Here is a 23605-nt window from a genome sequence, read left to right as displayed (position 1 = left end):
ATCCACTGTGAACCAAATCGTTCATTGTGATGATCTGGATGATTCGAATCACAAAAGATCCAGATCAAATGAACGATTCATATATGATCCGGACAACACTACCAGTCCAGGTTGCATCACCACAGTGCAGTGAATATTAATTAGCCATGTGGCTAGTCACTGAGCATGTGCAGGCAGTCTTACGCAGCTAAAGCCCAGTATACCACACAGCATGCTGCACTTTCATTCAACGTGTAGCGTTACACTGTAACGTGGGCACTGTGAACAGCACATTGATTTTTCATTACTGTGAGTTGGGCTGCGTTACAGGCTGCTCTAACGTGCGCCTGTAACGTCCCACTGTGAAAGCCTTACACTATATTTTTTTATTATTTAGGTTTTAAAACTGCAAACTAGTGCCAGCTATGTTAGATTTATTTATGCCTCAATGACCATCTGAGTAATTCAAAGATGGTTGAGAATTATGCTAATTATGAAAATCTAATATGCAAATGGAGTAAACAAATCCTTTCAGTGAAAGCATTTGATTGGTCTATTTTTAAGCTGCATAGATTTCTGGTATAATTTGAATAATTCTTACCAAATCTACGTAGAAGGGTAAACTGAGTGAATATACTTTGCAAAGATACTTCAGGCAGTCCCTCATATTGCATAAAAGTGATTGTATAATCAAGACTGTGGACAGCTTCAGATGAGCAGGGATTCCAAGAAGAGTAAGAAGCCTCAGCACTCCATAAAAGGATTTATTAATCAGGTACTGGCAATAATTATAACCTACACAGAGGAGGAGCAGAGAGTTCAGACAGTGTCTTTCATGATCTTGGTCAGTTTCTGGATCTTGGTTTTTGTGGACATGTCAGCGTACTTGTCCCCAACGCTGACTATCATTCCTCCCAGGATGCTTGGATCAGTCTGCAGTAAAAAGAAACACATGTCACATATCAGACCTATTAGCCTCTGTGGCTCTGTATACTTACCTCAATGCTCCACAATACTGCAATAAAAGGATTAGTGATGGTCAAGTAGATGCAAATGTATGTAGCTTGAAAATGCACCAATCAAATCCTGCTGAGGTAAAATTCGATTGATTCATTTTCAAGGTGCATAAATTGAATCAACTCGAAGTTATCTGCATCTACTTCACCATCACTAAAAAAGGATCCCAGTTCTCTGTTTTTTGCAAATTTGCAACCATCCACACATTTCCTTAACTGAATGAATCTGAAATTCCATTTTCTGCAGAATTAGCTGCACATGGTAGAAGTTTTTTTACTCATTTTCCACAACTGGACTAATCCACTGACTGGCAACAATTTTGGAAACTCCCACAACAGTCTGTCAGAAATCCTGCAGAGTAATTATTCTACTTGCTGTAGTAACGATCCACATAGGACTCAAATATTTTGCTGGAAATTACTCCTTGAAGGGTTGAGTCCTATGTGGATCGTTACTACAGATTGGACTTTGTTTGTGAGGTGTGATGGGCCTCTCACTGCACTAGACTTCCCGTATGATATAGAGCACCCTCTGTGGCCGGCAGGTACGTTTCACGTTAATTATACTACTTGCTTACATTTAAAGAGACACTGAAGCGGAAAAAAATGATGATATGATTTGTAAGTGTAGTACAGCTAAGAAATAAAACATTAAGATCAGATACATCAGTCTAATTGTTTCCAGTACAGGAAGAGTTAAGAAACTCTATCTCTATGCAAAAAAAGCCATAAGCTCTACGACTTTCAAAGTCGTGGAGAGGGCTGTTTTCTGACTTCTATTATCTCGACTGTACGTGAACTATTTTCTTTTTCTCTGCCAGAGGAGAGGTCATTAGTTCACAGACTGCTCTGAAAGAATAATTTTGAATGCTGAGTGTTGTATAATCTGCACATATTATAGAATGATGCAATGTTAGAAAAAACTGTATACCTGTAAATAAAAATATGAGGATATTTTCTTTGCTGCTAATCTTCTAGTAATTATTTATAGTACACAACCAATTCACTATATCTTTTTTTTTCGCTTCAGTGTCTCTTTAAGTGAGCTGTGATAAGGTTTGCCATGAATCCCCAAAAATGTATAGCTTTGGAGTAACTGAACGGTCCTTTCGTGAGCAATAGCAGAATCTCACCTTAAAGTGTACCCAAGCCGAAGCTCGGGTACAAAATCAGATACTTATCTAAAGAGAGGAAAGCCTCAGGATCCTATTAAAGGGAAGGTTCAAGCAAAATAAAAAAAAAATGAGTTTCACTTACCTGGGGCTCCTACCAGCCCCATGCAGCCATCCTGTGCCCTCGTAGTCACTCACTGCTGCTCCAGTCCCCCGCTGGCAGCTTTCTGACCTCGGAGGTCGGCGGACGCATTGCGTACATTTTTACACATTCCCGCTAATGCAGGAGCATTAACACATACATTTTTACGCATTACTGGTTCAATGCGTAAAAATGTATGTGTTAATGCTCCTGGACTAGTGGGAATGCGTAAAAATGTACGCAATGCGGCCCGCCGACCTCCGAGGTCGGCATGCTGCCAGCGGGGGACTGGAGCAGCAGTGAGTGACTACGAGGGCACAGGATGGCTGCATGGGGCTGGTAGAAGCCCCAGGTAAGTGAAACTCTTTTTATTTTTGCTTGGACATTCCCTTTAACCTGCCTGGCGTTCTATTAAGATCGCCAGGCAGGCTGCGGGAGGGTTTTTTTTTAATAAAAAAAAAACTATTTCATGCAGCCAACTGAAAGTTGGCTGCATGAAAGCCCACTAGAGGGCGCTCCGGAGGCGTTCTTCCGATCGCCTCCGGCGCCAATAAAATAAACAAGGAAGGCCGCAATGAGCGGCCTTCCTTGTTTTGCTTACATCGTCGCCATAGCGACGAGCGGAGTGACGTCATCGACGTCAGCCGACGTCCTGACGTCAGCCGCCTCCGATCCAGCCCTTAGCGCTGGCCGGAACTTTTTGTTCCGGCTACGCTGGGCTCAGGCGGCTGGGGGGACCCTCTTTCGCCGCTGCTCGCGGCGGATCGCCACAGAGCGGCGGCGATCAGGCAGCACACGCGGCTGGCAAAGTGCCGGCTGCGTGTGCTGCTTTTTATTTCAGCCAAATCGGCCCAGCAGGGCCTGAGCGGCAGGCTCCGGCGGTACTGGACGAGCTGAGCTCGTCCAGACCGCCCAGCAGGTTAAGGCTTCCCTCGTTGGTCTGACGACATCTGTCACTGAGAGCAGCCCCCCCACCCCCAATGATTAACGACGAGGCATTGTCGCTAATCACATCGAGGCAGCGCAGCTCCTCTTCCTGATTCATGCACGCATAGTAGTAGATGTGCAAGTCTGCCCGCGCATGCTCAGTAAGCTGGAGCCATGGGCTCCTTGCTACGGCTTGTGTGTCCACTAAGAGTGTATAAATCCAGAAGAGGAGCTGCGTGGCCCCATTGTGGAGGGGGCCAACCCTCAGCAATCGGGAACTTTACACCAGAGAGGGAAGCCTTAATCGGATCCGGAAGCTTCACTCTCTTTAACTACTTGCCGACCACGTCGCGCCGATGGGTGTAGCGGCAGCCCCACGACCGCTTAACGCCCTGTGGGCCTGTTTTGCAGGCGTCTCCCAGCGGCTTCAGGGAGGCTCAGGGGTGAAGCCTATGATAGCCGATCACAGTGGATGGCTGGCGGGAGGGCAGGTTTTAAAAAAATAAATAAAATAAAAATAATACATTAGTAAAATAAAAAATATTTGTTTTAAAAAAAAAAAAAAAAAACACTGGGGGAGCGATCAGACCCCCGCCAACAGAAAGCTCTGTTGGTGGGAAGGAAGGGGGAGGTTAATCACTTGTGCGCTGAGTTGTACGGCCCTGCAGCGAGGCCTTAAAGCTGCAGTGGCCTATTTAGCGGAAAATGGCCTGGTGTTTAGAGGGTTTAACACTGCGGTCCTCAAGTGGTGAAGGTAAGGGCGTTTTTTGAACCTGAGCTTCGGCTTGAGTTCACTTAAAGAATTGATTTAGACATTAGCAGCACTTTCTTCGAGCTGCCCTCAAAGTTAATAAAAAGGTGAGTACAGGTCTCCACCCAGCTATAGTATATATTCTACTAGTGATGGTCAGTGACAAACTAATTGGCCCAGTTCCAAACTACATAAATCTGCATCATCTAATTTAAGGACCACTATCACATAAAACGTACCCTCTTACTCACTATTTTTTACATTCAGTAAATGAAAATAAAGAAAATGTTGAGACTCCCCCATAGGGAGAAAGACTGGACCAAAAACCTTTCAGATTTTGACTGCCCGCTGTAACTGACAGATAGAGCCATTTCCAAACTGCAGAAAGTCCACATCAACTGAAAATTACCATATTATGAAAGGACCACTATCGCAAAAAAAAAAAAAAAAAAAAAATGTAAAATTTAATTTACATGTAAACACATGCCAATAAGAAGTATTTTTCTTCATAAATTGCTTTTCTCCTATGTTGCTGCCACTTACAGTAGGTAGTAGAAATTTGACAGAACCAACAAATTTTGGGCTAGCTCATCTCATCATGGGGGATTCTCTCTAGGAGAAATGTACTTATCTGTATATGTTTACACGTACTTTAACCACTTGAGGACCACAGTGGAAACCCCCCTAAAGACCAGGCTCATTTTTCTGAAAATGGCCACTGCAGCTTTAAGGCCAAGCTGCAGGGCCGCTTCACCACATTACGCAAGTGATTCCCCCCACCAACAGAGCCCCCCATGTTTGTTTATTTATTCTCTGCCACTTTGAAAGTCATAGAGCTAATGGCTTTTTTGCATAGATAACAACTGGAGTCTCTTAACTCTTCCTCTACTGGAAACAACATTAGACTTACGTCTCTGCTCCTAATGTTTTATTTCTGAGCTGTACTACACATACAAATTAGACCAATTTTTTTCGCTTCAGTGTCTTTAACAATCCCTAATCTGCACTTTATAAACTAAAAAATTTTTTTTTGCTGAAATGAGGCAGAATACTAGCACTAGTCTAGATTAGGGTACCCAGCAGGAAACTACATGGGGAAATTCTACTAATGTGATTGGGTGGACAACATGCTCTCAAACTGCTAGGTGTCAGATAGGTGGTAGTAAAGCACACCCACACGGTTCTGACAATCACAATGCTTTGTGCTGTAGAGGGTGCTGTAACTGGAAAACTGTTCCACGTGAGGTTTCCTGCTTTGTCCCCGAATTATTAGCTCCAATTACTGTGGGCTGTATCACCATTTGTTTAAAAAATAGTGGGCTCTCGGGGAGTAGTCACAATTCTACAGCCACGTGACCGCAACATTTATAGGCTCTCACCTTGGTCTCTAGTTGTAAAACTTCTCCTTTTGCCAGGAAGCCATTCAGGGCGGCTTTCAGTTCTGTCAAACTCGCTTCATCCAGTGGCTGAGAAGAGAAGAAAGGAATGAGAAGGGACAAGACAGGCCTGGACCAACATGACACAGAATAAGCTATCCTATGTGCATTTAACGTTGAAGTAGTGAGAGGACAGAGGGCAATTCATACCTTTTGGGGCCATCAGCCGCACATAATGTCTATTGCAAGGTGGAAGGCACAGATGTATGGTAATCCCTCCAATGCTGGATACACACCATGCGTTTCTGCGTTCGATGCGTCCGTCAATACGCATCGATTTGATTATTTCCGACATGTCCGATTCAAGCTTCGATGGATCGTTAGGTCGATTTGCCATACTTTACATGGCAATCGACCTAAAAATCATCGAAATGCGTTCGGAAATCGAATTGACGCGTATCGACGGACGCATTCGACGCGGAAACGCATGGTGTGTATTCAGCATTAGGAAAATCTAAGCTGTAAGCAATGAGTCTATGGTGGAAGAGCCCAGGGTCTAATCTGCCTCAGTAGATACAATATGTGGGGTACAAGGAGGCCCACACGCAGCACCCCTGTTGGGATGCAATGTATATTGTATAATGTGTGGGCCAACTCCTGCAGGAACAGCAGGTATAGTTTTAGATTCCGCATATTCTGGTAGGTGAATGCAACAAGCAAATGCTTTGCCATTGTAATTAGTCAATTGACTTGAGGCAGACAGTATTTAAAGTGAACCAGAGACGAAGCACCCTTGTGTATTTTACCATAGAAATCAGTGGGAACATTAGAGAAAACATTTACCATGCTCTCTGTTCCATCCTCACTGCTAAAAGTGTCTGTTATCTAGCTGAGATAAGAATCCCGGACTGAGCATTGATTCTGGCTTTGCTATAATGACTCAGCTATAATGATTCCTGAGCAAAGCCAGCAGGGGGCAGGCTTGGACTTGAAGACAGCAAAGAACACAGTCTCAGCTATAATTATTCTGTAGCAAAGCCAGACCGACTGCTTAGTCGGGATTCTTATCTTAGAGGTGATAACAGGCAAATTAAACAGAGAACAATGTAACAAAGAGCAGATTAGGTGTTTACTGTCATGTTCCCACTGATTTATAAGGTAAAATACATGAGGTTGCTTCATCTCTGGTTCTCTTTAAGTCAGGTGTTGACTGGTCAGAGCACACATCCCTTTTTCTTGTGCAGCATATGTAGATACAATCTGTGCCTGCTGTGAGCATCGACTTTGAGATGAGGGACCTAATCATTCAGTAAACTAAAAACCATCATGTTTATTTTAGAAATAAGAATAGAAAATGCATCAGTGATGTGTACACTGGAGCGCTAGATTAACGGATTTCAGTTCACCTCTAGTTAGATACATACTAATATTAACCCTTTGCCCTAAGAAAATGAACGCACAGCATCCTGTGACACAAATGGCAATAAAAACCATGACGTGTTCTCCGTTTAGAGTTGGATCCTACTCTAACCTATCGCACCACTCCAATAGATCCTCCATACATCCCAACATAAACGATTAATAGGGGGAAATTTGGGGTTTTTAAATTGATCCTTAAGTCTATTAAAAAAATTAGATTTACTCACCTGGGGCTTCCCTCAGCCCCCTGCAGCTGATCGGTGCCCTCGCAGCCCCGCTCCGATGCTCCAGGACACGCCGGCAACCACTTCCGGTTTGGCCGTCACCGGCCGACAGGCATGGGAACGCGAGTGATTCTTCGCATTCCCAGCCATAATATCGCCCCCTATGCTTCTATTGCGCGATTCCCGCTCATGGCAAACCGCTAGCAGTTTTGTAAAAACTGCTACACACTGTAGCAAGTGGCAGTGTTCTCACTGCCGTGTTTGCAGTTAGCGATAACCGCAAACGGACTACATGCAGCGGTTTGGCGGCAATTTGCGTTTCGCAATTGTGATTAGCTCCAAAACCGCTGCAGTGTCCAGTGACTTTTTAGCGTTAATCGCGGGAAAATCACTTTGCGATTATAGGTGTGAACGGGCCCTAAAAGATACGCAACAGCATAACCTTTAAACAAAAAACAATTCTTTGTTACACCGGATACAAATCCTAAAATAAAACTGCACGGTTTCTACTTCCTGATTAATGGAAGCAGACATATTGTCAACCTCCTGTGCTTTTAAATGGCAGTCATGTGACATGGGGAGAGATCAGATTATAACTTGTGATTTGACACAAATGAGGGGGAAATAAACAGGCCAAACTCTCTAAATACATACATTGTTCAAATTTCTGTATTTCTTCAGTCCTGTGCAAGAGTTCAGGTCCACTTTAAATTAAAGGAATAGAGACATGCGTGCGTGCGTGCGTGCGTGTTGGAATAAGACCAGTCTGTTAGGAAGCCTTCAGGTTCTGTTTCCTAGTGTCACAGGTTGGAAATTCCTGTGGTGACTGCCTTTGTTCCTGGTCGCTGTAATGCATGCTGGGAGATGTGGTTCATTGATGTGGTTATATCTTCCGGCCAGGATCGATGGGAACTACATCTCCGGGCGTGCATTGCGGCAGCGAGTGACATAGGACAAAACTGCAGGAACCTGTAGTTCTGTGGCCCGGGGAGATAGAAAATGAAGGCTTTCATATAGACTAGTAGGCAAGTAAATTCCTGCTGCACCCCCAAAACCCTCCCTTAGGGGGGAGTTTTAAGAGGTTTTTACAAATTTGTGCACAGTTCTCTTTCCAAGGAGGGGCAGGTGTAGACACCGGACATGTCAGCTTCTGTGCAGACTGGCATGAGTTTCTGTATGGACAAAGTTATAGGGGAGGTGAGGGGGGCCAAGATCTGACCTTATAACAAAAATGCTAACTTTTTGGGGGGAAGCAGACAGATCACCATTTTAAGGTTTAGTGAATTTTATCACTGTATGTGTCACATGTGTTGTGTGCATTACAGATAGTCAATGAGATGCCAATAACTACAGCTTGCATGCACTTTGGAGTACAACCCCCGTTTTCCAGAACTCAGGCACCCAGAAGTCTCAACTGACTGGCATGGCTGAGGGGGGAGAACGGGGGCGTAACTATCACAGTGGCGCAAAGCAGAAGCAACTTATCAAACTTCCAGTCTCCCTGTACCTCCTAGCAGCTTTCCTGCATCCATGTACGGGTGCCAATGTGTCATGGGACCAGCATCGAGTCGCGTGCATGCTTGAGCTGTACACAGAGGACACAGGAAATCCACTGAGAGCTGCAGGAAGTGCATTCCAATCCGTTGGCCATGTGACTATACACTTCCTCCTTCAACCCGGAAGGAGGAAGTGTATGTAATCACGTGATGTCGGATTGGAACGCAGCGTGGGAGGCGCCGAGGGACGAGCAAAGAAGACGCCTGATGGGTAAGATTAACCCCCCCCTTGGCCACCCGTACAGCTGCTGTAATTAGTAGGATGAAATTTGAATAACCCTATTCGAATTTCATCCGAATTTGAAGTTAAGAGCATCCCTGCTGGTATGTATTCACTTTGTGAAAGACTGGACAATATTGGACTGTCACTGAGAAGTTATGGCAAATGAATGGTAACAGTGCAGCACTCTTCTTTCGCTTCCTGATGGGATGTGCCTCGGTCTATCTGCCAGCACTGCAGAAATATCCAAGATAATGAAGAATGACCGGCACCATCCGTCCGTATTCTTTTGCTCTTTTATTGCATTAATAGATAAGACATAGCCATCAGCGACGTTTCGGAGATACAACTCCTTTATCAAGCAAGGCTCAGAATAAACACATATCCCTTTCACATCATTTATATACACACGTCAGGGCGAGCTCCAACCGAGTCCAAGTGCAGTAAGACTACTGCCCAATCACATAGATCCATATTACACACGGACCTGATGGGGAACTATATGCCTGCTCGCCCATTGGACGCTGAATCTTTCTCCTCCCTCCCTCCCCACGTCACCATGCAGGGAACGTCTCAGCCATCCAGCGCCTGCGCATAGTGACACTCGCGCAGCATCACCCCGGCCCGCCCAAGGCGGACCTGACGGGATACTGCATCGAGTGACGAGGGGCGTGGGCGGCATTCATGCTGCACACGCCTCCACCACTATGCGACCAGTGAGATCCGTGCCGGACACGGAGCTCCGCCCCTAGAGGCCGCGCTCCGAGTCCAACCGTTCCCACCTCGTTGTTACTATGGCAATGGACAACAGAGCGTCAACCTGCACTAGGAAATGCTTCTACACATGTATTTAGCATATATAGCTACTTCTACACTAACAAGTATGCGTCTGTATACACAAATTTAGCATGCAAGGGGGTTACTGCAGCCAGAAGGTCCAAATAAAAGCTAAAAACAAAAAATTCAATGAACACATAAAAATAAAGAATAAAAGTAATAATAAAAATAAAAGAAATAAAAATTAAATAAAAATTATAAAAATAAAAAACAAAAAAACAAAAATAAAAAATATAAGAAAACATAGTACAAAAAAAACTATATCAGCAGCAATGACATCATTAGATGGAGCAGAAGGCTAACAGCAGTCTAAAGAAAAGATATCAAATCCAATTCCCTGTTTAAACCTCTGGGCTCCATAGAATCCAACTTTTTTATCCAATATGCCTCCCTATACAAAAGTTTTTTTTAAACTATCTCCTCCTCACCTCAACTCCTTGCTGCAGTTTGGGAGCTTTCATCCCTTGGCTACTAAGAGATCTATTCCTTTGAGCCAATTTAAGAGAGTAAATACCATAGTGTCGGATCAGCGGCAGAGAGATGTTAGGATAGGAGAAATGCGTGATAAATTTTTGAGGGGATATCCAGGTGAAGTAGTGGAAGGAGCAGTGGCTAGGCTCAGTGATGGAGTAGGAGGTAGACAGCGTAGGAGATTGTCTGATAGGGTGCCTTTTGTATCTAAATTTAATACTGAAAGCTATAATATAGCTAAAATTATAAAGCATCATTGGCACCTATTGTCGGACAGTTTCCCACATATCAGTGAATTTAATAATGTCCCTATCTTTTCTTATAAAAAAAAGCACCCTCTTTGCGGGATAAATTAGTACATGCAGATTTAGTTAAAAGTGGTGCTGGCCGGCGTGGGCTGACCCGCAGGGGCGCTTATCCATGTCTTAATTGTGTCCATTGCAGCTCTGTAATTAAGGGGGACACCATTGTACACCCCCATAGGGGTACTAAATTTAAGATTAAGGGTTGTTACTCTTGTGACTCCATGTATGTAGTGTATTCTCTGAAGTGCCCCTGCGGGCTAGTCTACGTTGGCCAGACCACACAAAAAATCAAGGTTAGACTCTTCCCACAAACATGCCATAAGAGAAAAACTTGTGGATCAGGCAGTAGCAAATCATTTTGTTCAAGCTTCACACAGTGAGCCAATTGAGATATATGATTTTGGAGCAGGTATTGCCACCAAGGTGAGGAGGAGATAGAGTTAAAAAAAACTTTTGTATAGGGAGGCATATTGGATAAAAAAGTTGGATTCTATGGAGCCCAGAGGTTTAAACAGGGAATTGGATTTGATACCTTTTCTTTAGACTGCTGTTAGCCTTCTGCTCCATCTAATGATGTCATTGCTGCTGATATAGTTTTGTTGTACTATGTTTTCTTATATTTTTAATTTGTTATTTTTATTTTTTATTTTTGTTTTTTATTTTTATAATTATCTTTATTTAATTTTTATTTCTTTTATTTTTATTATTCATTACTTTTATTCTTTATTTTTATGTGTTCATTGATTTTTTTTGTTTTTAGTTTTTATTTGGACCTTCTGGCTGCAGTAACCCCCTTGCATGCTAAATTTGTGTATACAGACGCATACTTGTTAGTGTAGAAGCAGCTATATATGCTAAATACATGTGTAGAAGCACTTCCTAGTGCGGGTTGACGCTCTGTTGTCCATTGCCATAGTAACAACGAGGTGGGAGCGGTTGGACTCAAGCGGCCTCTAGGGGCGGAGCTCCGTGTCCGGCACGGATCTCATTGGTCGCATAGTGGTGGAGGCGTGTGCGGCATGAATGCCACCCACGCCCCACGTCACTCGATGCAGTTCCCCATCAAGTCCGCCTTGGGTGGGCCGGGGTGATGCTGCGCGAGTTTCACTATGCGCAGGCGCTGGACGGCTGAGACGTTCCCCTGCATGGTGACGTGGGGAGGGGAGGGAGGAGAAAGATTCAGCGTCCAATGGACGAGCAGGCATATAGTTCCCTATCAGGTCCGTGTGTAATATGGATCTATGTGATTGGGCAGTAGTCGTACTGCACTTGATAGGCTGCTCACCCTGACATGTGTGTATATAAATGATGTGTCTAAAGTGCATAGGGATGGTACCCCTGGTGTTTGGCGTCTGCTGGAGCGAATCAAGGGGGCTTTCACCTCCCCCCTCGTTCTGGGGGAGGGATGCTTCCACTATAGTCTCACAATTAGTGGCTACTGGGCCCTCTCGTGTCAGTATAAGTAGCAACATCCTTTTTCCTGACCGAACCTTTCTTTCTTTCTGTTTTCTCTCCTTTCTACTTCTTAATGTCTTTGTCTACTTGTTTGTCCTGTATTTACCTAAGACCATAGGTATCCTGGAGGATATTAGGCCACTAAGACGTACAGTCTGGCACTTGATATTGTCAACAATATCTACGGTAGGAGACTAGAGTGTATGATCCCTATAAGCCCCGAGCCTCCTTACCCCACCATATCTATCGCCCCTCAGTGTCCTGGGGGGGGGAAGGCTGGTGTACACGTGGGGGCAGACACGTGTACAATATGACACGATTGTTATGGAGATATCCTCTAGGAGATTTGTATTGATAACCGTTGTCTCCATATATCCCTGTTGTGAACATTATACAATACTGGTGACACTGATCGTCACTGGCTGCACAATTTTGTCTTTCTCCGTCTACAATGGGATATGGAAGGCTCTGTTAGACACTTGTCATTTTTCTGTTTTTTGTTTGTTTTCTTTGTAATGTGGAAAATCTCTAAAATAAAGAATCTTTAAAAATAAAAAAAATAAATGATGTGAAATGGATATATGTTTATTCTGAGCCTTGCTTGATAAAGGAGTTGTATCTCCGGAACGTCGCTGATGGCTATGTCTTATCATTTAACGCAATAAAAGAGCAAAAGAATACGGATGGTGCCGGTCATTCATTATATGAGAAGTTATGGCAAGGCACGGTACAGCACTGCACAGCTCTCCAGTGGATAATGTAAATCCAATCCACACTCTGCTGACCGACACAGCTGCTGTCAGCCCCCTGTAGGCGTCTCACTTACTGAAGCGGTGGTGACGGAGCACAGGACCTCTCCCCGATGCGCGCTCATGATCTTGGCAAAGGCAGAAATGATATCTGCAGTGCTCCGCAGGCGGCCGTTCTCTGCCAGCAGATCTACAAGACAAGAGGTGTGAGTGAGGGAAGGCAGCTGTATTGGCAGTATTGTGATACACGATGTACACAGAGGCCTGCTATACTCCGCTAAGGTTGAAGAATGAAGAGCGTCACAAAAAACTTGGATTTAAAAAAAAAAAAAAAAAAAAAAACTATTATGGGCACTGCAGTGGTGTAGTGACTATGACAAGTTCAAGTGGGCAAACTATCAGGCTGTGGACCGCATTCCCCTAGAATGCGGCCCGCTCACCTCTGCTCTTCTTTCCTCCCCTGCTTCCAACCCCCCCATGCAGAGTTGCAAGCGCACAACTCTGATAGGTTTCCCGCAGGTCAGGGCTGGGCAAACTAAGGCCCGTGGGCCAAATCTGAAGACGTCCTGCCGATAGAGGGACAGATTCCTGCCCTCTCATCCTCTCTCACAAAACAATACAAGAAACTCACCTAATCCCTCGTTCCAGCGTCAATCTCCATGGCAACAGCGTCATGTGACCTGCCATCAGTACATACCCGCGTGTCATACGAAGCTGCTGTAGCCATGGAGATCACCGCTTGAACAAGCAATTGGGTGAGTTGTTCCTGTGGGAAACCTATCAGAGTTGTGTGCTTGCAACTCTGCATGGGGGGGTTGGAAGAAGGAGAGAAGAGCAGAGGCGAGCAGGCCGCATTCTAAGGGAATGCGGTCCACAGCCTGATAAAGTTTGCCCACTCCTGGCCTAGAGTCTCAACATGTACACACCCCTGGGGGTTCTTGAACTTGTCATAGTCAGATTATTACAATGAGTTGGGAATTTAATAAAAATAATAATAATAATAATAATAATAAAAAAACCCTTATATAAATAAGCCTGAAAATTATTTTAGTTAATTAAAAGCATAAAATAATGTTTGAAGAGATTGTATTCATGAATATTAAGAAACCATAAATATATATATTTGTCAAGGGGAACTTCAGAAAATAGGGGGCACCCCGCAAACATCTTTTATAAAAGGGTATATACTTTAAAAATGTTAAAGAGAATCTGTACTCTGAAATTCTTACAATAAAAAGCATACCATTCTATTCATTATGTGCTCCTGGTCCCCTCTGTGCTGTTTCTGCCATTCTCTGCTGCAAACCTGGCTTGTAATTGCCAGTTTTAGGCAGTGTTTACAAACAAACTAACCAGCTTCTAATAGGCTCAGCTAAGCAGAGTGTGTTAGTCACACAGAGCCTGCAGGGGGTGTGTACAGCTTCTAGCTAATCACAAGCAGCCCTGCACATTCCAGTCTGACTGCCTCAGCCTGACTGTGCCGACTATAGAGAGAAGATTAGATCATATAACAGAGATAACACAGCTACTGTGCAATTAGGAAAAGCTGCAGTAAGCCAGACCACATTAGAAAAGGCATAGGAACTTATAGCATAGAAGAAATAAAGATAAACAATTTGTTACAGAGTCTCTTTAAGAAACACTGGTGTAGTGGACAGTAGTGTTGACATGTTGAATTTGAAACTTCATTCAAAGTTCTCCTGAAGTGCTCAATCAGAACTTGGATTGTTGTACATGCTCACGCGAACAGTGGAGGGGCAAACTTGCCGCTACCGCCAGCTGCTGCACGCCATGTCACATTCCATTTCTCCTCTTTTTTTTTTTTTTTTTTTTTTTACCCATGTCTCGGCTTGGTTTTCCTCATGGCACTGGGGTTTACTCCAAAAAAAGTAGATTAATTAGCCCCCTCCCCTCTGTGTAAGGGCATTTGGTTGGGAGCTCCCCCGAGGGACAGTAAGTATACGTACACACGCACAATTACTGTTCTGTCACCCACAGGGTTCGAGAATTGATCCCTCAGGAGACAGTTTGGGACTGAGTTCTATACAGATACGTCACTAGTCTACAGGCAATACAGCGTTGCTGCTTTGGAAAGCGGTGGAGAGGCAGCAGCATGGTGTACTACAGAGTGGCACGTAGTCACAAAATGATCTGGCACGCTGGTTGTCTACCCAAGAACCATCTATTGTGTGTAAGGCCTCAAACCCATTAGCAGCATTTTAAAAACCCTCCCCCATTCACTTGAAAGAGAATCGTGGCAAAATTGTCGAGATCTTACGAAATCACAGTAAAATAGTTCACACCAATTTTGCCACAAGTTCTCTTGTTACGATTCTCATTCAAGTAAATGGGAGAGTTTTCAAAATGCAAAACGTTGTCAAGAAACACTGCTAGTGGATTTAAGCCATAAAAGGCTTTAGCAGCTAGAAATATTCAGTGTACTCTAAAGTGCTGCAGAAAAGGTCAGCGGTATATAAATGCATACTACTTAAAGCAGCAGGAAAAAAAAACACATATATAAGTAGCTAACTACTTGCTCTACATACATACCAGATGTATTGTACTGTCCACGTTTTGATTTCAGTGAATTTTATATACTAAATAAAGAGAATTCTGTTCCTGGCATTTGCCATTAATTCCCTCTGACTAAAGCCAACTTTTTTCCTCCTAGAATCTGCAGTAGCTTGCTCTGTAAACATGTGAGCACAGCAATATCAGACTTTAGCCTTGTGTCACACTGAACTGCCCTCAGCCAATCAGTGAGGAGCAGGAATGTGGGAGGGGGGGGGGGGGGAATGACGAGCTTCATTCTTGTCAGCAATGTACCAAATACAGCCAGTTGGACTGAGATAAGATTTATTACAGCAGAAACATTTCTGATTAGACTGGAGTGCTTGCAATGCAGTGCAAGGTTCCAGGCTGCATAATGAACACAGTGCTGTGGGTAAATAGAATTTGATTTTGTGGTTGACAGTCCCTCTAACAGTTAAGACTTGTCTATGTCACTATAGGCAGGAACAAGCTTATCTTTTAAAGAGACACTGAAGCGGAAAAAAAAACAAATATGATAATGATATGTGTAGTACAGATGAGAAATAAAACATTAGGAGCAGAGACATAAGTCTAATATTGTTTCCAGTACAGGAAGAGTTAAGAAACTCCAGTTATCTATGCAAAAGAGCCATTGAGCTCCATGACTTTCAAAGTTGCAGAGAGCTCTGTCTTCTGAAGCTTTTTATCTCAACTGTCAGTCATTGTAATTTCTTTTTCTCTCCAGAGGACAGTTCAATAGTTCACTGGCCTGCTCTGTAAAATCATTTAGAATGCCGAGTAGTGTGTAAACTGCAAATATTAGAGAATGATGCAATGTTATATTTAAAAAAAAACAACAAAAAAAAAAAACTATATAACTGAAAATAAAAATGAGAATATTTTCTTTGCTACTAATGTTCTAGTAATTATCTGTACTACACATACAATTCATTATATCATCTTTTTTTCACTTCAGTGTAAATCATTTTTTAACAGAATGAGTTCTTTCTATCCTTTCTGGACTAACAATACAATAGACAGCCATAGAAAAGCACTAGGAGAGAGCAGCCACTCCTTGCAGAGAGAACGAGGACACAGCTTACAGCACGCATCAGCCATCCATCTGCACTTACTGACAAAGTTGGCGGTGAGTGGAGAAAACTTCTCTTTAGTTACTAGATCTGTGATGGTCTTCTGTTTCAGAGCCTTCTTAATGTGGGGGTTTACAATGACACCAGAAATTTTAGGGTCCTTGAAAAGTACCTTGAAGACAAAATGTGTGTATAAATAGCTGAACTGCAGGATAGACTGGGAGTGATCATATGGTAACAACAAAAACCTTATGTAACAGTTCTAAACAGTGTGTGGCCACCAAATGACTTTCTCTACAACACATAGGGAATATTTGAAGCAATATCCACCTGTTCATATGCTGCTCCTTTGACATTGTACTACTTTTGGTGCTATGAAGCTCTGAGATATAGGAGTGTTGCTAAAATATTTTCGTCTCATTTCAAATCAGTGATCTTGTTTACATTGTAATAAATATAAATTATGTAGTTTTGCTCAAGTGTACTACACCTCAAGTGGGGGGAGGGGGGGGGGGGTGACGTGACTGGTAATGACAAATATGGAATCGAATATGAGGCCTCAGCTATACTGCACCTCAAGGGGGAGCGGGGTTTGGGGATGATGATGTGACTGATAATGCTGAATATGGAATAAAACATGAGGCCCCCGCTGTACTGCACCTCAAGGGTGGTGATGATGTGACTGGTAATGATGAATATGGAATAGAACGTGACGCCCCCTTGGTGATGTCAGGTGCTGCACCTAAGGCCTTATAAGTCCATCAAGCTCACTACCGTGGCATGAAAATGAGGAGGTGTAGCTTTGTAGTGCGGCGCCCAGTACAAAGTTTGTGGCTGCTGTGAGAAGAGAAGTATTAAAACAGAACTCTGCTGAGATCTGATCTAATATCAAGTAGAGTAGCGTGGTAAGGTGGTAAATCATCAATGTCAGGTAGTGATCAATGGTTTACCACATCTAACGAGTTTATGCCCAGCTATAGTATGACAGCTGCACTGAAGTCAATGAAGCATGAGATTACAGCATGGCAATAATAAAGTGTACTCACTGAAAGCCCATATTGCTGTTCTTACTAGGACAAGTTGGCAGATGAACTGCATGAAGCACATTTGGTGCTATTGTGTAAGGGACAGATTCCACTAGGGCCAAATGCAGGATGAATCTGCAGCGGTTCCCTGCAGGCGAGTCAGGCAGGGAAACGCTGCCCTCTTCTATGCCTTGCTGTCCGAAATGCACTTCGGTGCGATTCTGGATGGGATGCTGCAGTTTCCTGCAGCATGCACCGCAGTGTTCTCCCCAGAATTTTTTTCCAGCCGGGTGGCATGAAATAGTAGCTGGGTGGCATGAAAAAATAGCCGGGTGGGACGAGTTGAAAATGCAGGGCAACTGTGCTTACAGCATAGGAGGAGGTGAGGAGGTGAGCCGATGACAGCCGGGTGGTCACCAAATCTAGCCGGGTGGAGCACCCGGCTAAAAGAGCCTGGGGAGAACACTGCACCCTGAAAACTTATAGCCGTAGCGATTCGGATGCATACTCGCATCACTACAACTGGAAACTGGCCCTTTGTCCATGGGGACAGAATGTGAAGGGGTGATCAGTGAGGGTCAACCTGTAGTCACTTCCTGTCTGAGTTAGGAATGAGTCAGCCACTTACATACCTGATATTTAACTCTTTCAGGCAGAGAAAGAAAAAAAGGAACACAGAATAGTTATTTGTGTGCTAGGCACTGTACATACACGTCTATCTCATCATGTCACTTTGGGTATCCTTTAACTACAGAGTAATGGTTAAGGGCTATGCCTCTGACACAGGAGACCTGGGTTTGAATCTTCCTGTTCAGTAAGCTGGAACCTATTCAGTAGGAGACTTTGGGCAAGACTCCCTAACACTGCTACTGTTACTGGTGCTTCGAGTCACCCAGGGAAAAAAAAAAGTGTGCTATAAATGTTTTGTGTCTATGTCTGTGTCTTCACTTTGATATAATGTTTGAGCTGTCAGATCACTGGAGATGAAAACTATGCTCAGAATAATAAGCGCAGGCCTGTCGGTCCCGAGTACTGAGCCAAGCTATTTCCAGGAAGTGTGTGCCGTGCAGCTGTGTCACTTACCGTCATTCTGTTCATTTCTTTCTCCACCTGGTCCAGCTTCTTCTCCTTGGAAGCGGCAGAGTAGAGAGCGGTGGCATAGCGACCTTCCAGACCAAACACCTGAATCGGGGGCTGGAAATAAAATGGATATCAGAACACATTCGGGATGCTAAGTTACCATTTTTGAGACTCCAGTAATGTACAGTCCCCACAGAGAGAACTTTTTATTTTAAATACATACAGAATATCTAGGATTGTACAAAGCCTTTCAACAGGACTTTTTTTTCCTCTTCTTTCAACCCTCCTTCCTAATGCTATGAAGGTCTTTCCACTACCCAAATACTCACAAATTACCCCAGGGAGAGCTGGGACTTCTTCAAGTGCCCCTATCTATTGTGCAGTATATGTTCTTCCCACTTCCTAAACTGCAAGCTGGATTGAGCAGGTCCTGTCCTGCTGAGTTATAGTTTGTTCTTGCACAGTGTTCCCAGAATTATTCTCCCTGCCGGGTGGCATGAAAAAGTAGCCAGGTGGGGCGCGATGGGGGAATGCAACTATGCTTACAGCACTGGAGGAGGATGAGGAGGCAAGCCGATGACAGCCGGCTGCTTACCAAAATTAGCCGGATGGAGCAACCAGCTAAAAGAGCCTGAGGAGAAAACACTGTTGCTACTTGTAAAGGTTTGTCATATTCTCTCTCCATTTCTTCGATGTTTCTGTTAGGAAGGGGGGAATCGACAACACAGTGCGCCAAGGAGAGTCTACCGGGAGGCAGGATGAAAAGGGGGAACAACGGGCTCGGGGGGCAGTGGAAAGTTGCTGCCACTATTTATTCAAGCATTTATATAGCGCCGACATATTACGCAGCGCTGTACAGATTCTATTGTCTCTATTGTCTTGTCACTAACTGTCCCTCAGAGGGGCTCACAATCTAGTCTCTACCATAGTCATATGTCTATGTATGTATAATAGTTTAGGGCCAATTTAGGGGGAAGCAAATTAGCTGATCTGTATGTTTTTGGGAGGAAACCGGAGTGCCTGGAGAAAACCCACGCAGACACGGGGAGAACATACAAACTCCTTGCAGATGTTGACCTGGCTGGGAGTCGAACCGGGGACCCAGCGTTGCAAGGCAAGAGCGCTAACCACTATGCCACCGTGCTGCCCGTACTAAAGACTTTTATGCAATGTCGGTGGTCGACTGTCCACTCTTGGCCGTAAAGTCCTTATCGGCCACCCTAGCCATTTGTAATTTAGTGTTTGTACCTAGCTAAACACATTCATGCACTATGAATAAAAGAGAACTTACTTGCTTGATAGAAAAAGCAACAAAAAGGACTGCTCTGCATTGTACACTCACCCTGATCAACTTGGCGACTGGTCTGGACACACTTGTGCTGAAGGAACGCACCTAAAACAACAACAACTATCAATCCTTGTGAAAGAATAGATCAAGGTTACGCAATTACATTAAAGCTGCTGTCCAAAGTATTTCTTTTCTTACCAATAGGCCATCTCTCTATGCATTTCCCTATAGATAGGCTTCATGAAGAGACATACAATAAATAGTTTACGTGGATAATAACAATAATAATGATTACGTGGATAGGTACATATGGTATCTATAATAACAGAAATCAGAAAAAGCCCCGCCCACACAAGCTTAAAGTGGACTTTCCACAGCAGTAGAAAGCACAGAGTAGCTGGCACTCAAATGCCAGCTTGCACAGCCCAAAGGATGGACAATGGTACAACACTGTGCTCACAGCCCACAGACAGTCTCAATAACAATTGTAGAAGAAAAGCGCTGGGCACCAGTGTGAATGCTCCTGTTTGGGACCTGTAATCCCTGCCAAGGTATAGGGTTCAACTTCCCTGCCAGCCACTCTCCCATCACTAACACCCAGACCAGAGACTGCAGGTACCAAAAATGGGGCTTACTGAAGTACACTCCCGGCAATGGTAGCATGACAGGAGACTTTGCAAATCTGGGCCGCACAAGCGTTGCAAAGCGCGACTCCTCATATGTACCGGGCCAGCCAGTGGGAGATTGGAGTGGCCTAGGAGGACAGCGAGGGAGCCAATGGCCTGAAGGGGGTCATTTTTTCCCCCATCGCAGGTTCACTCTAATTTTAATAGTAGTTGATGTTTGGTGTATTACTTCACATGCCCATTAAGGCAAAAGTGTTTATGCATTATTGTGATCCATTCCATGCATTTTCATCTGGGCCCCCCATGCTCCGTTTATATTTGTTTTTTTCCTCAAACTTATATTATCTGCACTGGCTTCAGGATTTGGATTTTTATTATAGTTTCCAATATGGATGCCTTGTTCCTTTTTTGTATATTAAGCTGTGTTAACATCCATTGAGGCACTTATTAGGGTGCAAACAATTGTTGTTCGATTGGCTCATTCTATGTTTAAGTTGATTCATTTTAATAGCAGGACATGCATAACAGGATAGGCATGCCAGAAAATGGCATAGGCTGCCAAGACATTCCTAGACTAGAAGCCAGCTGTTTGCACATTGCACATCACCGGCAGTGAGCACATAGAGGCGATTTCACTCCATACTTTCCATGTTTGATACATTACAGAACAGCAGACAGACCTTGCCATTGAGCAGTTTTTTTGCCTTGATAAAAAGGTCCCAGCTTGGTCCTGAAAAAATTGGCGTATTGTCTTGGAAACTGATAAAGCTGAGGAAGAGGATAAAAACGTCTGTTACTAGGAGCCTGTGTAGTAGAAAAGTTTTCGACAGACACTCCTAGTAACTGATGTTTTTCTCCTCTAAGACACTGTATAAACCTAATGAAGCAGGCTGTGAACCGTGAAATGTGTTTTAGTGCTAAATAAAAGAACCTATTATCCTTTATCAGTGGTTTACTGCCTTAGGTAAGGCTTTGTCGATATTATATTTTTTTTTTTTTTGGGGGGGGGGGGGGGGGGGGGGAAGCAAAATCAAGTGACCTTTTTAGGGCACCTCTTACATTCCAGGTACATACTCCCTCCCCAAGTTCTTCTTGGAAGGGTCTTCCTAATATTTTTTTTTTTCAATGGAGCAATCTACCTACAACAGAGGATCTAAAGACCTGCTCTACATACCCTCCTCTCCCCCCCCCCCCCCTTTCTTGGTGGTCAACTAATAACCGTGTTAATGTATGCCGATTTGATAAGTATGCTAGGATGTTGGAACATAGTGGAACCCACACTTGTGAGTAATTTTTATTGAAAGTACACACCTGGTATAGCTAACTACTACCCCAGGGAACTGTATAGGGGAGGGAGACACTAGACACCAGGGAGTTGTATATGGGAGAGAGGGAGGATCACCAGACAACTTTATAAGGGAGGAAGGTTGGCCTGCAACTTGGTCCCTGTGTTCAATTTCAGCCTGATGAAGGACTACAGTCCATAACATGTAGTGTACCTGTTCCAGAATATTCAGCAACTTTTTTGCAGTCAGGGAGGGAAGGGTTGGGCACCTATAGGAATCAGGCAACCCCTGAGAGGAGCCCATGCCTGCTGTGTGTATGGGGGGGAGGGGTGTATGGGGCAGACAGTACTGCAGTGTCAGGGAGGGAAGGGCAGCTATAGAGATCAGGCATCCCCTGAGATGAGCCCATGCCTGCTGTGTATGGGGGAGGGCATGTGACCGAGCAGGCAGTACTGCAGTGTCAGGGAGGGAAGGGTTGGGGCAGCTATAGAGATCAGGCATCCCCTGAGATGAGCTCATGTGTACTGTGTATGGGGAGGACATGTGATGGGGCAGACAGTACTGCAGTGTCAGGGAGGGAAGGACAGCTATAGAGATCAGGCACCCCCTGAGATGATCCCATGCCTGCTATGTATGGGGCAGACAGTACTGCAGTGTCAGGGAGGGAAGGACAGCTATAGAGATCAGGCACCCCCTGAGATGATCCCATGCCTGCTATGTATGGGACAGACAGTACTGCAGTGTCAGGGAGGGAAGGACAGCTATAGAGATCAGGCACCCCCTGAGATGATCCCATGCCTGCTATGTATGGGACAGACAGTACTGCAGTGTCAGGGAGGGAAGGACAGCTATAGAGATCATGCACCTGAGATGAGCCCATGCCTGCTGTGTTTGGGGGGGGGGGGGGGGGGGCACGTGATGGGGCAGACAGTACTGCAGTGTCAGGGCTTGAAGGTCTATAGCAGCGATAGACATCAGGCACCCCCCGAGATGAGCTTGGTATTCAGCTCGCACAGTGGCAGCAGCCGGCCTTCTCCTCCTACCTTCAAGGAGATCCTTCCAGCCGCTGCCATGTTCTCCTCCGGCCGCTTCTCTAGGTCACGTCGGCACCTCCCACCAATCAAGTCACGCCGTACGTCTGACAGCTATGGACGTTCGGAAGTGACGCGCAGAGAGCCGCAATGCATGCTGGCTAATGAAGTGCGAAGAGACGGAAAGGCACCTCAGCCGACATTTACTTGCAGCGCCTCCTTTGGCGGAAACGTAAAACAACACGTAACCTGGAAGCAGTCGCCTGTAAGGACAGCAGAGCCGCATGGTGGCGTGGTGCTCACGAGTCACGCTCATACCCTGAATAGCCCTCTACTCTCCTTTTTTTCGTAGGACAGATCCTCATTTGGAAGTTATCCCCCCTGTCGTCTCCTCTAATGTCCTTCTGTTCGGCCTGATGTGCGCATCCATTTTTAGTGATCAATGGGAAGGAGCATTGTATTGTAATTTGGAAAATTAACCACTTCCCCACCACAAGTTATATACCCGAACTGAAATTTGACATAATGAGATAGACATGTGTTTGTACAGTGCCTAGCAGACAAATAACTATGCTGTGTTCCTTTTTTTCTTTCGCTGCCTGAAAGAGTTAAATATCAGGTATGTAAGTGGCTGACTTAGTCCTGACTCAGACAGGAAGTGACTGCAGTGTGACCCTCACTGATTAGAAATTCCCCTTTTTTTACCTCTTTCTTGCTCTTGGAAGCCATTTTCTGCTAGGAAAGTGTTTTATAGTTGGAATTTCTTATCAGTGAGGGTCACACTGTAGTCACTTCCTGTCTGAGTCAGGACTGAAGTCAGCCACTTGCCATACCTTATATTTAACTCTTTCAGGCAGCGAAAGAAAAAAAGGAACACAGCATAGTTATTTTGTGTGCTAGGCACTGTACATACACACGTCTATCTCATTATGTCACATTTCAGTTCGGGTATCCTTTAACCACTTTGCCGACCGCGCACTCATAACGCGCGTCGGCAAAGTGGCAGCTGCAGGACCAGCGACGCAGTATTGCGTCGCCGGCTGCAGGCTAATTAATCAGGAAGCAGGCCGTCAATTCAACGGCGGGGGGCTCCGTGAATAGCCTGCG

At 44.5% G+C, this 23605-nt stretch overlaps 1 protein-coding gene across 1 annotated transcript; it reads right to left on the bottom strand.

The window, feature by feature from the left end:
* Positions 1-729: 729 nt before the first annotated feature.
* On the bottom strand, positions 730-22617 carry ATP5PO (ATP synthase peripheral stalk subunit OSCP). The gene is made up of 7 exons (XM_068266058.1): positions 22511-22617; positions 19610-19660; positions 18271-18381; positions 16205-16334; positions 12617-12729; positions 5307-5393; positions 730-912 (listed from the first exon to the last, which is right to left on the bottom strand). The coding sequence occupies exons 1-7, from the start codon at positions 22538-22540 to the stop codon at positions 799-801; spliced, it is 636 nt and encodes a 211-aa protein (XP_068122159.1). The 5' UTR covers positions 22541-22617; the 3' UTR covers positions 730-798.
* Between the last annotated feature and the right edge of the window lie 988 nt (positions 22618-23605).

The sequence above is a fragment of the Hyperolius riggenbachi genome, chromosome 2 (genome assembly GCF_040937935.1).
Source record: "Hyperolius riggenbachi isolate aHypRig1 chromosome 2, aHypRig1.pri, whole genome shotgun sequence".
Classification (NCBI taxonomy): Eukaryota; Metazoa; Chordata; class Amphibia; order Anura; family Hyperoliidae; genus Hyperolius; species Hyperolius riggenbachi.
The sequence above is the reverse complement of the archived record's forward strand: the minus strand, read 5'-3'. Positions and strand labels throughout refer to the sequence as shown.

Bases quoted from the DNA above. Each gene is read 5' to 3' on its own strand.
- ATP5PO (XM_068266058.1), bottom strand. From the start codon at position 22,540: ATGGCAGCGGCTGGAAGGATCTCCTTGAAG. The intron at 12,730-16,204 runs GTAAGTGCAGAT...CTTGTCTTGTAG, and splicing joins ACTCACCGCCAACTTTGTCA to ATCTGCTGGCAGAGAACGGC. The intron at 913-5,306 runs GTGAGAGCCTAT...TTTTTACTGCAG, and splicing joins TTTTACAACTAGAGACCAAG to ACTGATCCAAGCATCCTGGG.